The sequence below is a fragment of the Arvicola amphibius genome, chromosome 5 (genome assembly GCF_903992535.2).
Source record: "Arvicola amphibius chromosome 5, mArvAmp1.2, whole genome shotgun sequence".
NCBI classification, from domain to species: domain Eukaryota; kingdom Metazoa; phylum Chordata; class Mammalia; order Rodentia; family Cricetidae; genus Arvicola; species Arvicola amphibius.
Genome location: NC_052051.1, coordinates 141,248,550 through 141,268,436, shown reverse-complemented (window position 1 = coordinate 141,268,436; position 19,887 = coordinate 141,248,550). Strand labels below are relative to the sequence as shown.

The 19,887-nt window shown below is 45.2% G+C and overlaps 1 protein-coding gene across 2 annotated transcripts in view; it reads right to left on the bottom strand.

Moving 5' to 3' along the window:
- Gnal (G protein subunit alpha L) overlaps nucleotides 1-19,887 on the bottom strand; it is a 122,099-nt gene that overhangs the window by 11,137 nt on the left and 91,075 nt on the right. For both annotated transcript variants that reach the window (XM_038330097.1, XM_038330098.1), the window contains exons 6-9: nucleotides 4,208-4,262; nucleotides 2,719-2,792; nucleotides 1,298-1,356; nucleotides 812-932 (exon numbers count right to left, since the gene is read on the bottom strand). In XM_038330097.1, the coding sequence (XP_038186025.1) occupies nucleotides 812-932; nucleotides 1,298-1,356; nucleotides 2,719-2,792; nucleotides 4,208-4,262 (309 nt within the window). The remainder of the gene's footprint in view (nucleotides 1-811; nucleotides 933-1,297; nucleotides 1,357-2,718; nucleotides 2,793-4,207; nucleotides 4,263-19,887) is intronic.

Here is a 19,887-nt window from a genome sequence, read left to right as displayed (position 1 = left end):
GGTAAATCAGGAGGCTGAGGCTAGAGGATTGAAAGTTTAATGCCAGCTTGGGTAATATAGGGAGACGCCAGGTCAAAACAGGCAAACAAAATTTTGAATTCTGATATAACCTGAGACGTTTATGGCAGATTTAAAAAGCCCTAACCAAGCACCTATAAGAGCTCCATCAAAGAAGAGTCCCCATGTTAAGTATGTCTATCAGAAGGGATGAAAGGCTTATTAAAGTTGAGGATTTACATGTGTGTGTGTGTGTGTGTGTGTGTGTGTGTGCACGCACACATGTGTGTGTGGGAACTAGTGGAAGCCAGAGGCTGATATATAAATATGTCTCAAAATAATCCTGTACTTAGATTGAGGCAGGGTCTTTTCTTTGAGCCTGGAGTTGGCCATTTTGGCTAGGCTGGTTGGCCAGAGCCTTGGGGGATCTGCTCGCCTCTGCCTCCCTGTTTTTAGGTTACAGGTGCTCATGGTGATGTTCAGCCTTTGTGTGTGTGTGTGTGTGGGGGGGGGGGGGGGGGGGGGGGTGCTGGAGATCCAAAGTCAAGTCCTTGTGCTTGCATGTCATGCTCCTCACCCAAGGATCCATCTCCTTGCCCTCACATTTTTTTTGTCTATGAGGTCTAACTACATAGCCCAGACTGGCCTTGAACTCGGTGCCGCTTGATTTAGCCTCCTGATATTAGGAGCACAGGTGTGTGCAGACACACTGGGTCAAAGTGGGTACTTTTAACAACAACAACAAAGCATATGTAGTCTTCTGCATGTATTTTAATAAAAAGATCTGCGATCCAGTGGTGGGTGTATTCATCACCTGTTATTCCAGATGCTTTCGAACAGGTCCAGTGACTCCCTCAGTCTGTTGGTGTTGTTGTCCTCCCGGATCACCATGTTGTAGCTACTGCAGGCCGCCACGTAAATGATGGCGGTGACATCTGAGTTGGGCAGAGAGGGGAAGGGAAGCACTTTAGACGGACAATGCTGGCTTCTCCGGGATTAGGCCTGCTCAGGTCTCAGGCACTGCCATTTGGGGATCGTGTCTAGAATGACTGGAATATAGGTTATATACACAACGGGGCATTGCTCACTTGACCAGGGGACTACCCGAAAGGTAACTGGAAATGTGGGGTGATTAAATTCTCCAGGAGATTCACATTTAAGGAAGGACCATGGCTATTTATTTCACATGTTATGCTTACCATGTTATACTTTACATAGAGATTAGAGTTTGATTAAAAAAAACACAGCTAGACACAGAGTGGGAGTCAGCACCCAGCCCTCTACGGAACATGCAAATCACCATTAAAGCACTGGATCCATTTTCTCCTCTCATCCCTCTGGCCGCCAACATCAAACATGCTGTGGAGGAGAAACAGAGGGGCCGGTTATTCGTGGAAACTGGGGTAAGGGACACATGCCTTTACCCTTCTCCCTTGTTGTCAGAATGGTCGACTGCTCATGAGGCCCCTCTGGGTCTTAGCCCTTGTCTTTGAGCTGTAGGGCATGCGTCCTCCCCCAACTTCAGTTCTTCCTCTTTCATGCTGCACTGTGGGTGTAGGAGTTAAGAGCAAAGAAGAAAGCTGCTGGCCCGGTGTCTAGGGACATACAGTAGGTGCCTAATAGATGCCGTGGTTCCTAGTTCCTAGCACACCTTGTACCAGGTGCATGCTAAGTCTGTGCTGGGGCAGATCCTCTGATAACGTGTCTCAGCTTCAGAAGACTGCCTCTTCTGGGGAAGTGTGGGGCTTCCTTCTGATCTAGCTCTGTCCACAGCCCTCTAGTCACCAGTGCCTGGCAGGAGGACTCTGTCACCTACATTCAGGCAGATGACACAGCCCTCCCTCAGGCTCTCCAGATGTCTGGCTCAAGTGCCCACACAGTTTTCAGTCTGAGTTTCTCTGCTGCACATCAGATGGACCCTGGCCTCTTATCTCCCTCCCTCAAGCTCAGTGCTCCCCTTTCCTGGAGCTGTGTCTCTGTGTGGGTGAGCTTCTCAGTGCCCTCGCTGGATTCCAGCCTCACACAGCCTGACCTGAATCCCAATTCCAGCCCCTGTAGCCTCAAGGCCTTATGGCTCCCATTCTGGCCAGAGGTTGGCACCAGGCTGTGTTGGACCCTGAAGTTCAGTCACTGAGGAGGAGTTGCCCCAAGAGACCACTCTCACACCACGGTTGATGTAAAAGCAAGAGGACTTAATTCTGTCACGACAGGGTCTTTCAGCATTCCAGAAGCCAAAAGACCCCGAATGATTGTTACAAGCTATTTTTAAAGCAAAAAGCCATAGAAACAGGAGGGGAAAACTTGAGGATTGTTTTTTTAACTATTGGGATTGGTTTATTCAAAGTGCTATTAACAATAATTGGTCCGATCCTGGGCTGGAGAGCGGTTGCCAGATCAGGTGAGGTAAGAGGAAACATTTAAGGGTTTCTTTGACCCCTTCCCAGGGATTGAGTCAAAACATCTGTGGGTATCTTGTCCCAATTCCAGCAAGGGGCTCTATTTGGAGAACACTCACAAGGACTCGGGGAGATGGAGAGTCCCCAACATTCTAGTACATGCAGGTGCAGTTGTTAGGCTCCCAGGTGGGGGGACGCACTAAGGCTGAGAGGCCTCAGAAATGGCCTCAGAGTTGTCAGAAATGGCTTCAGAGTTATCCTAGAGTGCTACAGCTGGGCCTCCACCCCTGTCCCTGGCACAGGAGACTCTTAGCAATGTACTCACTGAAAGTTCACTTTGTCCACTTGGAATCGTGTCTCAAAGATTCCTGAAGTCAGCACTCTGCATCTGAGGAGGTCCTGGGGCAAGAAGAGAGAGGTGTGCCCTGACATAAGTATGGTCACTGAGAAATGAGAAGCTCTAACATAAAAAAAGGAGGAATTAAAATCCAGATGTGAAACCTCCACTGTTGAATCAATTTGGCTCTGCACACAGTAAACGTGTGTGCATGCCCCTCAAGACTTTTTTTAATTTTGTTTTTGTTTTTCGAGACAGGGTTTCTACAGTGTAGCCTTGGCTGTAACTGGAATTCATTCTGTAGACCAGGCTCAAACTCACAGAGATTCACCTGCCTCTGTCTCTCAAGTGCTGGGATTAAAGGCATGCGCCACCAACACCTGGCACTTCTCCAGACTTTTAAGAAGTGATTCACGCCCACATCTTGCTGTTATATGACAGTCAAACCTCAGTACACAGCGTTCAGGGACAAAGTTTTGACCTATGTTCTGTGGCTACACCTGGAAATCTCTACTGGGACTGGTCTGGTAGGAGCTTAACTCTCATTCATAAGTCAGGGACCTCAGGGCTGGAAGCTACTTCACTTTAGTAGGGTTGCTGTCACTTCCTTGCCTAGTTCTGCTCTCTCTAAGACCACAGTTGATATGCTCCCAAGGGCACGGGAAAGCTACAGTTTCACACAGCTGACGTCACCCTGTCCTGGGCAGCTGTCATTATGCTGTTTATGAATCAGCCACTCTGGAAGACGATCGATGTTTCTGCTGTTGGATAATGACATCATCACACCTGTGTAGGTTCCCTTTGAGGCATTTTCCTGATGTTAGAGAGCCCAAGTTACACCGTGGGATATGTTTATATTAGCATATTAATTATATGGTATGATATTTTCATACTTGTATAGAATCTATTTTGAGCACGTTCTCTTTTCTCCTATTACCCTTTCCCTCCTGAGCCTCATACTGCAGGATCATTTTAAGCTCTTTGGGTCAGCAATAGAGACAGATACCCAGAGAAGAAAGAGGAACTTCAATCTCCAGGGAACACAGAGGAGAGAGAACCTCCATGTGGTTCAAGCCCCAGACCTCCAGGGCTTGCGAATGCTCAGGGTAAGGCAGGAGAGCTAGTTTGCGTGCAGTCTTTGTCTGCTCAATCCGAGGGCACATCTGCAGCAAACCTGGAGATGTGCTATGGGACCTGGGGTTCAAGTCTGAAGTCCAAAGCAGAAAAGGAGACAGGGTACTCAAGTGGGAAGCGAAGGCCTGGCTTCCTCAGCGATGGGCCTAGGAAGCCTAGGGATCACAGCACAAGACTAGGGAGTGAAGACTCCGAATTTGGTGGCAGGACCAACATAAGGGGCAGAATAACAAGACCCAAGAAACAGTCATCATGGGTTTGCTTTCCCTGAATCTTCTGAATTACCTTACAACACTCTTGGCAGACTATCTCAGAAGCTCCTGGTGGCTTTCTTTACACATACCTGGTCTGTGGGCGTGTAGTCCACCAGACTGACGCTGTCAATCCTTTCCAGGAAGCTGCAAAGAAAGACAGTACAAGGTCAGGCTGGTTCTCTGGCTCTTCATCACAGTGCCTGGGCTATGTTAACAGGGCATTTGCAAAGGGACAGTGAGGACAGGCCTAAGTGCTGCTGTGTATCTGTCTCAAGGGGAGGCCAAGGCCTGCAGTGTTTGACTTTGATATTCTGTTCTTTCACCTCTGCTTTCCTTCCTTCTTCCTTCTTCCCTGGTCCTGGAAGGTTAGAAGTGGCTGCTTTAAAACTGGGAGGGGGGATTAAGGACCCATCCTTGGCCAAGCTGGTAGAAAAAGGAGCTGCAATGTTAATACAAAAACAGAAAGCAACAATGTTCCTAAGACAAAAAGTATATGTGTATGAAAGTCAGCGGGTGTGCATGAGTATGACTGTAAGTTATATTTATGTTTGCATGTGTTTGTGAGAAAAACAGTGTGTGAACAATGGTGTGAGGGTGTGGAAGGATGCGTGTGAGTGTGTGTAGGTGAGACAGAGTGTCTGCAGATTTCATCAGCACAGGCCGAGCAGCTGTCGGTGGAAGCTCAAGGGCAGGATGAGCAGACCTGTTTAGGGTTTGGAAGGTGAGTCAATAAGGAGCCATTTTCTAAATGTGTCCTGTTCCCTAAGTAGCAGAGTACTTCCTCCCTGTTTCAGACCCACCGCCTCCACGAGGCCTGGCTTTCCAGGTCCTGGCACTTGCCATACACTGGCGTTATTTATACCTTTTCTGTCTAAGCATAGGATATGGAGCACGGGTCTTCATCCTGGAGACTCTGGGGTCCCTAGCACTCAGTGCAGTGCCCTGTCCTTAGGAAACATCCCTGGAAGGAACACACATTCATTCCTCCTTCAAGTGGAAAGATGCAACGAGCAAGGTCCCTGACAGGAAGGGCTGGAAGGAGCTAAACATTAAATATGAAGCTGCTGGCTAGAGTCAGTTAGCTTAGGAAGCAAACAATTTAAAACGGTGCACGCAGGGTGGAGCAGGCAGGTGCGTATACTTGGATGACGATTAATACAAGTAGAAAGAGTGAGATAAGGCTGACAGAAAGTACATATGAGGTTCCTGAGGGATGTAATTAAACACTGCCTTCCAGAGGAAATGGTGGGAGGGAAGGGAAGGACCTTCCCGCAGCCTATCCAAGTTGTGAGACTGAGAGGCTAACCAAGGGGCAAAGGCACCCCAGTCTTCCCCGACTCCCCTCCCCAAGGCGGTTTCCAAATTCCGGGCAACTCTGACCCCTGCCCTAGCTCCAAGCAACCTGCAGAAGCTGGGGCTTATACCTAATGGGCAGAGGTTTTAGAAAGCTTTTCCAAAGTAGGAACATTCTTCCTAAGTGGGAGGCTTCAGGAGCCCGAGGGCGGGCAACTAGCCACACCTGTTGACAATAGTCTTGAGAGAGCAGAAGTCTCTGATTTACAAGGACGCATTTGAGTTACAGGCACAATAATCTCGAATGAACTAAAAACAAGTCCCAAACTTCCTGATCTTTGGCCTCCTTGGGCTTCCACAAAAGCCACAGAAAACTCCAACTGTTTAAAACCACCTGTGCTGTGGACACTAGGCCCCCTTAGTTGTGGCCACGAGCCTGGTGTCGTGCGTTTGTAATCTCAGTTACTGCGTTTGTAATCTCAGTTACTAGGCTCAGTTACTTGTGGCTCTGGCCTTAAACCCCAGCACAGAAAACAAACAATTCGCCCTGCCCACCCCACCCCCACTGGTTTTGCTATTTTCCAGTTTTTCCTGCTACAGGTGAAGGTGTGGATGCTGGCAGGATTGGAATAACTCAAAAGTTGGTGGCCATGAAGATGATCAACAAGTGGGGACAAGGATAGCCAAGGAGAGGTTGTGGAGTATCCTTTGTCGTTAGCTTGCTGGACCTGAGGAAAAGCATCAGCTTTCTGTCATCCATCCACATTTTAAATAATTTCTTTGTGGAAAAAAATAATAAGAGCAAGCTCTAACTGCTGAGGGAAGGTGAGATTTTCCTCTGAATCATGGTACTTACTGATGAGTAAAAATATCCACGTGGTGAGAGTCCCGGGGCTCTGGCCTGGGCTCTCTGCACTGGGTTACCAGGGACTCTGAGTACTGCCACATACACGCTATGGCCTGAATCTCTGAGACACTCCCAGGATCCTTCCGTATGACCAGATTCTGTCTGGTCCTGCTCCCTATTGGCCTGACAGTAACTGTAGAAAATGAACTTTGGGGAAACTGGGCAGATGGCTACTAGAACAGGCATGGAAGAAAGAAAAGAAAGGAAAAGGGCCATCACCACTTTGCTTAATGTCTCCCGCTGTATAGGGTTTTTTTTTCTGGTAGTTTTGAGCTATGTTTTGACAGCAAACACCTCCCCCGCCAGAAAGATGTTGTATGTATTGCAGAAAAATCATTCATAGTACAAATCTGTAGTGATTACATACAGATTGGCTTAATAATGTCTTCAGACCAGACTAGCTTATTTAACATGTGTCCCTTCCCTCACCTCCAGTTCAAAGGCAGTAAAAAGAGCAGTTCTGGTTAGAATGTTCTGATTACACACATCTGGGGCCCTGCACTAAACTAAACTAATTGCAGAGAGTTGAGTATGCACATCAGTCTGTTTCTTCCCCCCCCCCCCCGCCTCAATTAGTTCTAAAACTGAGCTTAGAAAGAAAAAGTGTAAGAAAAAAATTGTACACGTGAAGAAACATTCAGAGTAAGAATATCAAGGCTAAACCGGTGGTTTTGGTGTGCTCCTTTAATCCCAGCCCTCAGGAGGCAGTGGCTGGTAGATCTCTGTGAGTTCAAGGCCAGCCTGGCCAACAAGAGGTAGTTCCTGGACAGGCTTTAAAGAAACTGCAGTGAAACTCCCATCTGGAGGAAAAAAAAAAAAAAGAAGAAAAAAAAAGAATACCAAGGCTCCCAGAATATTCAAGAAATTTCCAAGCTACCAAGATAAGAATTTAGGATTGAGGCCAACTTTAGTAAAATAGCATACTCTCTGAACCAAATATACTTCTGCGTTCTCCTGCCCCACCCCACTTTTGTGGTGCTGAGATCTAACCCAGGCTCTCATGAATGCTAAGCATACATTCTACGCTGAGATCCATACTCACATGTAATAATATGCCATTTAAAAATATATTTATCCAGTTTTCAAGATTTCAAAATTAAAACTACATCAATTCTAAACGTGAGGAAATAATTCATGGGCCTGTAGAGTTTTTGAAAATACTGTTTGTGATTTATAAAAATGTACATTTATATAGTATGAAATGCATACATTTTAAGAAATTTTAAGCATAGATAGTATTGTTCAGTTTCACAAAACATATTTTGATCGAAATATTTTCAGTATAAAAGGGTCTTTAATTTACCAAGAAGTTATTTTTTAAAATTATAATGAACGGAGGTTTTCCAGTCTAAAGGACTAAAACACAGGTTGTATTCATGCACGCCTGACTCAGCACAGCTGTGCATATGAGGACACTGGACTGTGAAGGTGTCCCACGGAGCAGACTTACACTCACACACACACACACACTCTCACACACACACTCACACTCACACACACACTCACACACTCACACACACACACACACTCACACACACACTCACACTCACACACACACACACTCACACACACACACTCACACACACACTCACACACACACACACACTCACACACACACTCACACACACACACTCACACACACACACTCACACACACACACTCACACACACACTCACACACACACACTCACACACACACTCACACTCACACTCACTCCTCCACTCAGAGTCTCAGCACTCATCTATGCACACTGCACTTTGTTTTCATTAAGAACTCATTCACATGGGAAACCACACTACACCAATGAATGTCCCAAAGAGTGTTGGAGAGGCTCCATTTTGTCTGAAACACTGGAATTCTCTTCGATAGCAAAACCAAATGAAATACGGGGTGTTTTTTCATCAAATAAGTTGAACAGTGTTTACAGATTTGTAAATAAACTAAGTAACCATTCCTCCTTATTTAAGTTTTTGTACCACTTGTTTGTTGGTCGATGTATCATCAAAACTAAAAATAAACTTCAATCTGATGTCTTTTTTTTTTTTTTTTTTTTTTACAGGTTTCTCTGTAGCTTTGGAGCCTGTCTTGGAACTAGCTCTTGTAGAACAGGCTGGCCTGAAACTCACACAGATCCGCCTGCCTCTGCCTCCTGAGTGCTGGGATTAAAAGTGTGCCACCACAGCCTGGCTCTAAGCTGCCATTTTAGATTACACAGGAACAAATAGTGAGGCGTGGAGACCCACACACTGGCACACACCAAGCTTGTCACTGCCTTTTAGGTACTTTAAAAATAAATGGAGGTGCCGGGCGGTGGTGGCGCATGCCTTTAATCCCAGCACTTGGGAGGCAGAGGCAGACGGATCTCTGTGAGTTCGAGACCAGCCTGGTCTACAAGAGCTAGTTCCAGGACAGGCTCTAAAGCTGCAGAGAAACCCTGTCTCGAAAAAAACCCAAAAAAATAAAAAAATAAAAATAAATAAATAAACGGAGGCCTTCCATGGCAGCAATGTGTGCTGTAGCTTTCCTTTACAAACATTCTTCCCACACAGCAATAACAAGATGGCAGAGGCCCATTGTCCTCATGAGCAAGCAGAAGATACTGAATATGTGAACAAATTCTGTTTAGAGATTGTTTTAGTCCAGAGTCCCACACCACTCAGGTGATAGATTGTCAGTCCGTTAAAGTGTGCCTGTGCCAAGGGCATTTCCCAAGAACACAACTCATTTATTTTTCTTTTTTTCTTTGAGACAGGGTTTCTCTGTGTAGCTTTGGAGCCTGTCCTGGAACTCACTCTGTAGACCAGACTGACCTCGAACTCACAGAGATCTGCCTGCCTCTGCCTGCTGAGTGCTGGGATTAAAGGTGTGTGTCACCAGTGCCCAGCCAGAACACAGCTTTGTTCTCTGCAACAGGAACACACAGACTACCCTCCTCTGCAGGGCGTGTTTCGTTCCTGTGCCAGTCAAACCAGCCCGAAGAATGGAAATTGCTCAAGATTTGTGTCACTGGACCAAAGTAGAGATGGGGGACAAATGACCCCTTCCTTGTGCCTATACCTACTGAGGTTCCCTCCCCCATCCAGCCGTCCCAGGACCCCTACTGTGATACAGTTGAATTCTGTAAGGTTGCCATAGCATAGGACATATGCCTGGTCCGCATCTGTCATGACATTAAGTACCCTATAGTATTGAGCACTACTCGGCTGTCCCACTGTGCAGTGGGTATAGGCAGTGTGTCAAAGAAAACATTATGAACTGGAATGTGGCTGAGGGGCTGCAGCATTCATTCTAATCAGTAAGCTTAGCACTCACCACCTCTCATCCCCAGCAAAGCTCTTCCTCTGAGGAAACGGTCTGGAAATGTCATCTATAAATGACTTAAGAGTAAGAAGAGAGGGTGTCTTGATCCTTTCTGCTCACCCTCAACCTACTCCCTGCGCTGCTAGATCCCTGGCCTTTCCTGCAGTTTACGAACAAGTTCCTTGTCAATGATCCCTAACTCCCTCTTCTCCACTTTCACTCTCTCCCTAGACAAACACTCTACACCGAGCTACGTCCTAGCCCTTCTGCTTTCTTCATAACAAATTCTCATTAGGTGGGATGGTTTGGAATCCAATCATGACACACTCTGACAGCTGGAGCTAATGACAACCACTGTTCATTAAATGTTAACTGCTAAGCATTGCTCAGCACTTTCCATAAATAAACTCACTTTATCGTCACACGTAGACACTATTAATAACTCCAGTTTTCAGGCATGAAAACCTAGGCATGGGAACTAAGTAACTTGGCAGAAGCCACAACTCTGGTTAAATGTTAATATCAGATTCCATGACACCCGCAGCAGGAGCAGCAAGTTAATCCAATACAGATAACAAGAGCAAAGAAGTCTCAGCACCTGGAAGTTTGAGGCAGGAAGATACAAAGTTCTAAGCTAGCCAGGGCGTGCTATTCAGTGAGAATCTGTCTCAAAAAACTAAACACAACAGTAACAAAACAAATAATCATTACTTATCCTAGAAAAATGTCTACAGGGAAGTTGTTCCCTTGAGAAAACTGAGGAGTGTTAGCAATTGCAAGGTTGACAGAAGGTGGGGCAGCCACTGGAAGGACCTGCACTTAGTGAACTCCAGCTAGGCCACTTCTCAGTGTGGGTGGAGTCAGGAACCATGTACCATCCACAGCATCTTGGCACAGGAAGGCTGACTTTGTCCCTGGCAGGTACTTTCCTCTCCCTGAGTAATGAATGTAGTGCCCCATGACCTGCTTTTTCTCTTCCATGGCTACTCTGTAATTCAACATGATCTAAAACTTCTACCGCCTAGGCACCTGTTACTGCAGCAAGTCTTTATTCTGTTCCTGAGACTCTCACATAGCTGGCTCCTCGGCACAGGATAATTTGTAAGGTAAGACCATTTGGGGACTCTTTAGGGACTGGCCTCAGCCCCTATTCCCACTTACATACACATCTGTCCACCTAGATGTTTGAATTAGAGCCTGAGGAGTTATCTCAGCGGCACCTTAACCACACTGTATCCAACACATCTGGAAGCCTTCCCCATCCTTCACACATTTGAGTGGTGGTCTGCAGAGTCTGTTTTAGAATCGTGTTGTAGATATTATCTGAGGCTGTGTTACTTTTGTTTATGCTGTGGAACACTTTTCTGAATGATGTAAAGATGTGTTGCTTTTGTTTATGCTGCATTTGTTTAACTCTGTGAAGTTGTGATTCTTTGCCTATCTAAAACACCTGATGGTCTAATAAAGGGCTGAATGGCCAATAGCTAGGCAGGAGCAAGGATAGCTGGGACTGGCAGGCAGAGAGGCTAAAAAGAAGGAGAAATGTGGGAGAAAGAGGAAGAAGGAGCAAAAGAACAAGGAGAGGAGGTCAGCCACCCAACTAGCCACGGAGTAAGAATGAAAGATATATAGAAGGAGAGGAGGACACTAGGGGTCAGCCACCCAACCAGCCAGCTAGCAGTAGTACTCAGGTTCCTTTCCTTGAACCCTGTACCTTTCCTTGAAAGAAGCAGCTGGCACTTTCCTCGCAGGTGGGTCACATTTTAGTATCCTGGACGTCACCATTACAATTTAGGCTTCACCTTCACAGCTTTGCACAACACCCACTTAGGAGTTCCGTGCAGGGCCTCCAACCTGCTACACATCACCTGGCCACATCACCTGGCCTCAGTGACTTCCTGGACCCTTGATGGAAACCTTCGTGGCCCCATGGGTTTTGCAAAACCAAAAAGAATGCTACGTCGATGACACCAAGTTCTGCTAGCCTCGAGATCTTCTCTTGGACCATGGTTGCAATGACCAAGTGCCTGCCCAGCTGAACTGAAGAAAAGATGCCCCTTGCATTTGTCAGCCATGGATGTTTTATACTCTGGATTAGAGTGTCCTGTGGGTAGTGTCTTGCCCTCAAGACACTATTCAGTTTCTCTTTGTGTAACAAACTCTTTCAACAGTTACAGTGTTTTGTCTTCGCTCTCTTGTTTGCTGTACATAAGCTCAATATCTTTCCAATGTGTTTCATCCCCAAACTGGTGTTGTAGATATTATCTGAAGCTGTGTTACTTTTGTTTATGCTGTGTAACACTTTTCTGAATGTTGTAAAGATGTGTTGCTTTTGTTTATGCTGCATTTGTTTAACTCTGTGAAGCTGTGATTCTTTGCCTGTCTAAAACACCTGATGATCTAATAAAGAGCTAAATGGCCAACAGCTAGGCAGGAGCAAGGATAGGTGGGACTGGCAGGCAGAGAGGATAAACAGAAGGAGAAATCTGGGAGAAAGAGGAAGAAGGAGAATGAGACCAAGGAGAAGACGACACTAGGTGTCAGCCACCCAACCAGCCAAGGGGAAAGAATGAAAGTAAGATATATAGACATTTAGAAAGGAGAAAGCCCAGAGATAAATTGTAGCCAGGATAATTTCAGTGAAGGAAAGCTAGCTAGAAACAAATCAAGCTAAGGCTGGGCGTTCCTAAGGAAGAATAAACCTCCATGTGTGATTTATTTGGGGGCTGAGTGGTGGGTCCTCCAAAGACAAAAGAGCTAAAAGAACCTAAAGAACAAAGAGTTAAGAGATAAGAAAGCAAACAATAACAGTCTGGCATGTGTTTTTTTTTTTCTGTATATACAGCTGGACAGAAGGTTTTTAAAAGATAATGTGTACTTTCTTATGGTAGAGCTGTGTTGGAATCTTCTAGTCCATGCCTGTGTTCCACAAACACTTATTGAGCTCCAGGTTAGATAGCAGTACGGGGACAAGGAGGGTTGGCAAACCTGAGCAATTTACAATATCTCATTAAGCAGAGTATTTTATTTTCCCTAGAGTTTCTTTTCATGGAAAGGCCCAAGGGTGCTGGCCAAGCATTCTCAATGAACTTGGTGAGGGAGGTGGAAGAGGAAGTGTTCTGAAGGATAAATAAAACCCAGGAATAGGGGTGGAGCCCAGTGTAGTACTGCTTAGCATGAACAAGGCCCAGAAAAAAAGTGAGCTCACTCCCTCCAGCCTACACCAATGTGTCCAAAGCATCATTAACCAGTAAGTTACAGTACGTTCTCAGGAGAAAGTGGATTGCAGAAGTACTTAGGGGGTAAAAAGAAAACAGAAAAGTAATTGAATTTCTCCTACCCTAACCCAAAGTGTGAAATTTTCAGTGTATTTATGTGAGCCAAAATAAGGAAACCTTGACAGCAATGCTTTATTGGTTCTGGCTCATTGGAAGATTTTCGTTCTGTGTTTTCCTTTAGCAGCCTAGGACTTTATCTGTTTCAGCTTTATTCCCTAAAATTCCCATGTGCTGGAAGACTCCCCAGGAATGCTGTTAACCCTGAGAAGCAAGTGTGTATTTCTGGAGGGGGATGGACATTTGCTCTCTTCTCCACGCGTGTTTTAGTCAACTCTGGAGTGATGGTCATTGTTTTAGTTAGTAATAACGACAAAGGGACCGAGTTTGCGGTGAACATGCACAGGCTTCTCCTTTGTCTTCATTCCCTGACAGCCTGGTGTCCCGTCTACTCACAGTGAAAGATCCGGATAAATCCAGACCCCTCTAGCAGAAAGAGTAGAGCCAAAACAATCTAGCAGGGAGAGAAGAACCAAAAATCTAGGTTAGCCGGTTCAGTGACTCTGTTCCAGGAACTAGCTGACCATAAAGTTAGATTATAATCTTGAGACTAGTCTTGAGAAACAGGGGGTTTCCCCCTTGTGATTATCACTGGTATTTTTGGAATTTTCCAATGACGCCCTCCCTACCCCCTTTGGGTTATTGGGTTATGGTTTCTTCCCTTAAATACCTCTTCTCCCAGCTCCTCAACTCCTACCCCTGCATGGGAAATGAGTCTTGGCCCCAGTGCACTGGTTCCTGTCCTGTCAATAAACCTTGTGTGATTGCAGCAAGGATGGTTTCTCGTGAGTTCCTTGGGGGTCGTGTTACCCTGAGACTTGAGTGAGAGTCTCCCCGCTCCAGGGGTCTTTGAACATAACACACTGCACGGTCATCCCAAGTCCCCTGGGCATGATTAGTACATAGGCAGATGTGCACAGGTTCTGTGCAAATACTTTGGTTGTTTTATGAATACATAAGGAACTTCAGGAGCCACAGAGTTTGACATCTTTGCGACCCAGCACCAGCTGCCCGAGGACACAATGGTGATAGCTACACACTCATTTTTTTCAGGTCACACCCTATTTTAGAAAGAACCAGGATGGGAAACTGAGCTTCTTGTAGTCAATGTTAAGTTCACACTACTTTCTTAAGAGATATGAAACACCATTAAATATGTTCAGTTGAAAACAATACAAAATTACCTTTTTTGGAAAAATGATCTTTTAGGTCTTTTCTATCTTTTAGAAGATATATATAGTCACTGCTCTGATCTTACTAGAAAATCACAGCTAAGCAGTCTCTTCCTTAGCAATTACTGCCTGCGAGAGGCAGCCAGATTAGGGATCTTACATTTATTATCCCCAGAAATAATGCCAAGCACTAAAATTTTATTAATATTCCCGTAGACTATGAAACTAGGGCATGGCATATGAACAGCGCAGTCCATAAGCAAACGGGAGCTGTGTTTAGATTGCATTATCTCATTTAATTATCGTAATAGAACAATACCTGTTTCTCAAATGTTGACCGCTGAGATGAGGGGCCCTCGTTATTATGTGAACAATGGGATTGTCTATAATAAAGTTATTTCATTCTAATAACTGGCACACGTGCCAGCCCAGGGTACCCTTCTCCCAGACTGCTTTCTTCGATGCGAAATTCTCAAAGAGCGGCTTTCTTCCATCCTAACGCCTTTTCTAAAAGCTCTACATTCCTGGAAGGAAGGAAAGTCCTTAGGAAGGTATCATTGTGCCTTTCCACTGTCCCCGAGGCAGTAGATACTTCCACTGGAAAGGAGCCCACGGAGCATAGCCTTCTTTGTTTATCTTTTGTGGTATTAGGGGCCAGATCCTGCCCTTATCCATGCGAGGTTCACCCCCATCCCTTAGCTACACTAGCCACCCCTCCCCACAGCCCAGATGGCCGCATTCTCTTTGTGCCTGAGTAGTATTTCATTCTATGGACACATCATACTTTGTTTAGTCATTCACCAGTTGACGAACGCTGGGGTGGTTCTATTTTTGAAGGGCTGCGGACGATGCTATAAGCAGACGTTGTGCCTCTAACTAGGTTAGCGTTATAGAAATACTCCTTTTGCATACGTGAACAAGGCTAAGAGAGTGGGGAAAGCAGAAAAGCCTAACTCCGATGCAAACAGCCATTCAGCTGAAACTTAAAGACTGCCCACAAAGTGCTGGGTCATGTTCTAGGCCGTGGTGAAACAGCAGGGGCTGTACTAATCGGACTCTGGGTTAACGGATAAATTAAAATGGAGAAGGAAAAGTTGGGAGGGCAGTGGGGGAGTGATTTAGGGAGAGTTTGAGGAGGAGTGGGGAATAGATAAGATCATGATACAGTATATATAAATATATGTACAAATATATATGAATTTTTCAAAGAATAAATAAAAACATTGTCACCCCTTCCCCCAAGTAATTCCAAGTGAGTGGTTAGCTCCTAGGCAACAGTCCATCTGTGTGTGAGAGAGAGCTTAAGGAACTTAGAATATATTCATTCATCTATCCACTGTACAAAAGGGGTGGAGTATCTGTCACAGCGGTTCTGGCTAACAAGAGGTGATTGTGCTGGGCACTGCAGAGAGAGCAGCTGCAAATCCCAGCGCGAGGAGTTCTGAAGGATTACTTACAGGCATCTTTTGGAGATTCTAAGACACGATTTCACTGTGGGAACTACGTCTTTTTTTGTTTTGTTTTGTTTTTCGAGACAGGGGTTCTCTGTAGCTTTGGAGTCTATCCTGGAACTAGCTCTGGTAGACCAGGCTGGCCTTGAACTCACAGAGATCCACCTGCCTCTGCTTCCTGAGTGCTGGGATTAAAGGCGTGCACTGCCACCACCCAGCGGGAACTAGGTCTTGAACTAGCATTTCTTTCTTTATTTTTTAAATATTTATTTATTATGTATAAAATATTCTGTCTGTGTGTATGTCTGCAGGCCAGAAGAGGGCACTAGATCTCATTACAGATGGTTGTGAGCCACCATGTGGTTGCTGGGAATTAAACTCAGGACCTTTGGAAGAGCCGGCAATGCTCTTAACTGCTGAGCCATCTCTCCAGCCCTTGAACTAGCATTTCTGCTCTTCTGTGATTTCCTTCCTTTTTCCGTGTTAAATGGTGGCTTAGTTCACTTTCTGTTGCTGTGATAAGCACCACGGCCAAGAGTGACTTGGGGAGCGAAGGGAAGGGTTTATTTCTTTTCTTTTCTTTTCTTTTTTTTTTTTTTTTTTTTTGAGACAGGGTTTCTCTGTAGCTTTGGAGCCTGTCCTGGAATTAGCTCTTGTAGACTAGGCTAGCCTCGAACTCACAGAGATCCGCCTGCCTCTGTCTCCCAAGTGCTGGATATTAAAGGCGTGCGCCACCACCGCCCGGCAGGAAGGGTTTATTTCATCATGCAGTTTACAGTTCACCAAGAAAGGAAGTCAGGGCGGGAACTCAGGCAGAGACGTTGGAGGAACTCAACGGTCATGGGTTATTGACTTGTCCCTTATAGCTTGCAGGAGGTGACATCCACAGTAAGCTGCACCTTGCCATATCTATCATCATTCAAAAAATGCCCCACAGATTTTCCTACAGGCCAGCTTGATGGAGGCAATTCCTCAACTGATATTGCCTCTTTAGAAATGATTCTAGCCTGTGTTAAGCTGACCAAAAGCTAACCATTATGAATGGATGAAGGAATGATAAAATATACGTAGGGCAAACATGACATGTTACGGGCCTCACATACGGAACAGTTCAGAGAGTGAGGATCACCTTAGTGTCTACTCAGTGGTTGTTGCTAGCTTTCAATGGAGTCTCTTGTGTTACCTTGATATTTAATGGAAAGGTCCCCCAAACAGGCAAACTCAAACGATCAGATGCCTGTAATCGCAAAGTTAAAAACTTAACAAGCCAGTCCAACAGGAAATGAGAATTTCTTTTATTTTTTGGAGATAAGCTCTCACTATGTAGAGAACCGGAAGTGGCCTGTGTAGACCAGGCTGGTCTTGAGTTCACAGACATCTGTCTGCCTCTGGGAATAAAGGCACACCTCATCATATCCTGCCTATTTTTTCTTTTGAAACACGGTCTTGTTAAACAGCCCAGGTTCCAACTGTTGGGCTAAGGTGATTCTCCTATCTCAGCCTCCTGATTAGCTGGGACTTCAGGTGTATGGCATCTCACCTGGCTGGGGTGTCTCACCTTGAAGTGATTGCCGGGCGGTGGTGGCGCACGCCTTTAATCCCAGCACTCGGGAGGCAGAGGCAGGCGGATCTCTGTGAGTTCGAGACCAGCCTGGTCTACAAGAGCTAGTTCCAGGACAGGCTCCAAAGCCACAGAGAAACCCTGTCTCGAAAAACCAACCCCCCCCCCCAAAAAAAACCCAAAAAAACCCCCAAAAAAACCCAAAAAAACCCATGATTCAGAACTTTTTCACTATCACTCAGAACGTTCCCATCACTCAAAAAGGAACTATGTACCCATTAACTCCCAGCTCACCTCAGCCTTATGCATGCTTAATCTATTTCGTCTCAACAGATAAACTAGTCCTGGACGTTTCATGTACCTGAAATTATATAACATGAGGGCTTTTGTGTCTGGCTTCCCTGGCTTAGCATAATGAATTCAGGGTTCATCTGTGTTGCAGTATGCCCAGAGACTTCATTTTTTTTTAATGTAGCTCTATTAAACTTTGCATCATCATGTGGCTATATAACATTTCGCTCATCTCTTCATCAGCCAATGGGCATTTGGGTTGTTGTGAACAACCTGGCAGGAAAGAACTGGATACTGAGCCCAGTGACTCAAGAATCAAGTCATCTTTCATCACTGAGCTTCAAACTGTGTTCCTCCTCCCACCCTCCACAAAACGGCCACAGAGACCCTCTGGCTTACTTGTAATGGTTAAAGACTGCAAACATAAACATCTACAATAAATGCAACTCTGATAAAAAAAACCCTCCGTCACCGTGGACCTCTTGTTCTAGTAAAGTCACCACCTCATTGGGCACTTGGTGTCAGTTGGGTTCTTTCTCAGTTATGAACCCTGAAAACCAGTACCTGCTTTGAAAAATCACAAACTGGAGCCAACAGAGGGACACCAGGCAGCGCAGGAGTGGTGGAGGGTGGACCCTTGGTCCTCACCACTGGCCAGGTCACCGCAGTCACATTTTTATTGGCATTCTGCCCCTGGGTCTGTGTGACAAAAGGGTTTGATGTCTAATGAGTACTAAACAATGCCACTCCACGCTATCAAAGAGATAATCTATTGTTTTATTGTGCTGCATGAAATTCAAAGGTCCTACTGTCTAGCGCTGTGAAACTCCAGGGATGCAAAGCAAGTGGGCAAAGAGCATTAGAAACTTGTGATACGCTGGGAAGAGGCAGGACTAAGGGACCCACACTGTGTAAAAGGCAGGATGACAGGACAAAGTGTGACTATCAGATCGTGTGACGTAAGAATCCACCGGAGTTCTCCATGGAAGGGCGGCATCATGTCGAGACATTTAAAAACACGTTCTGCACACAATCATATGTAGTAACACACCTCAGAAAGTTCAGATTCGGTCTTCAGGACTGACAGAAAGCCAGGCACCATAGCGTGCACACCTGTCTGTAATTCTAGTGAGGTGCACAGAGTCGGGAGAAGGCTTTGAAGCTAGCTTGGTATATACAATGAGAGTAAAAGAGAGACCTCGTCTCAAAGAAGGTGGAAGGCAAGAACTGACACCCAAGGCTGCCTTCTGGCCATTAATATGCCAGGGCACAAGCATGCCCACACGTACACATATGAATGTGAACACACGCACACAAAGCTAAAAACATCAATTAATTAACATTACTTTGTAAGCTATAAGGCAAATATTTCCAAAGAATGATAGAAGAAATGAAGGAGGGGGGAGGGATTTGGAGAGCCCTCTGCTCAGGTGTTGATCGCCTGTATTCTCTCCACAACTCTATCAACTTCCATGGCAAACGAGAAAGAAAAATATAAAATAAAATAACTGGAACAAAAAACAACCACTGCCCATATACAGGGACAGTTCCAGTTTTTAGATCTAGAAAATAAGTCTGAAATTAATTTATCTAAAAATGAAGGTGAAAGGGATAGTTAATACTATGTTTATACATCTTAGTGACAGTTATATTTTTGATGAATTCAATGGTATCATGTAATATGTATCTTTTAAATTCTACTTTCTTTTATTTTAAAACCTGTCCAGCACGCAGGAGGCAGAGGCAGGCGGATCTCTGAGTTTGAGGCCAGCCTGGTCTACAAGAGCTAGTTCCAGGACAGGCTCTAGAAACTACAGGGAAACCCTGTCTCGAAAAACAAACAAACAAAAAAACCTGTCAAAAGCCAGCCTTGAAGTTGAAATTACATAGGTGCCAGATTATTATAAAAGTTTAGCATTTCCCAGGCTTGGCAGCAAGCCATACAGCTGAAGTCCGAGTTAGAGATGGTGAATGAGGCTGGGAAAACACCTGGCAGTGAGGAACCACAGGCCTGGGGCTGCAGGTACCTGACTCTTCCCCTTGTGCGTTTCTTTCTTCTCTCTCTTTGGCATTCTAAGAGTCTTCCCAAGGCAATTATTGAAATGGATATGCTTCCAAATGAGCTTATGTGTTGGTACGAAGCAGAGGAGCCCACACTGAGTGGTGTTGAAAGTTACAGTAAGTGAAGTCTGATTTTATAGAGATCTTCAAAGGACCAATTTTCTCTCTCCTAAAATAGCTGTTTCCATGGTTACTTAATCACTTATTATGAGGCCTTAGAGGAAATGCATTTGGGGGGAATAATTCAGTAGACTGTGTTTAAATTTTCAATGCAGGAACTATGGAACTTGGAATAAAATATAATCTTTGGTAATTGGCAGTTGGCTTGGTGTTAAAAAGGCATTTGTATCTGAGTGGGGAGTTTTGAACTCAGTGGTAATCCTGATTCCGCTCCCCCC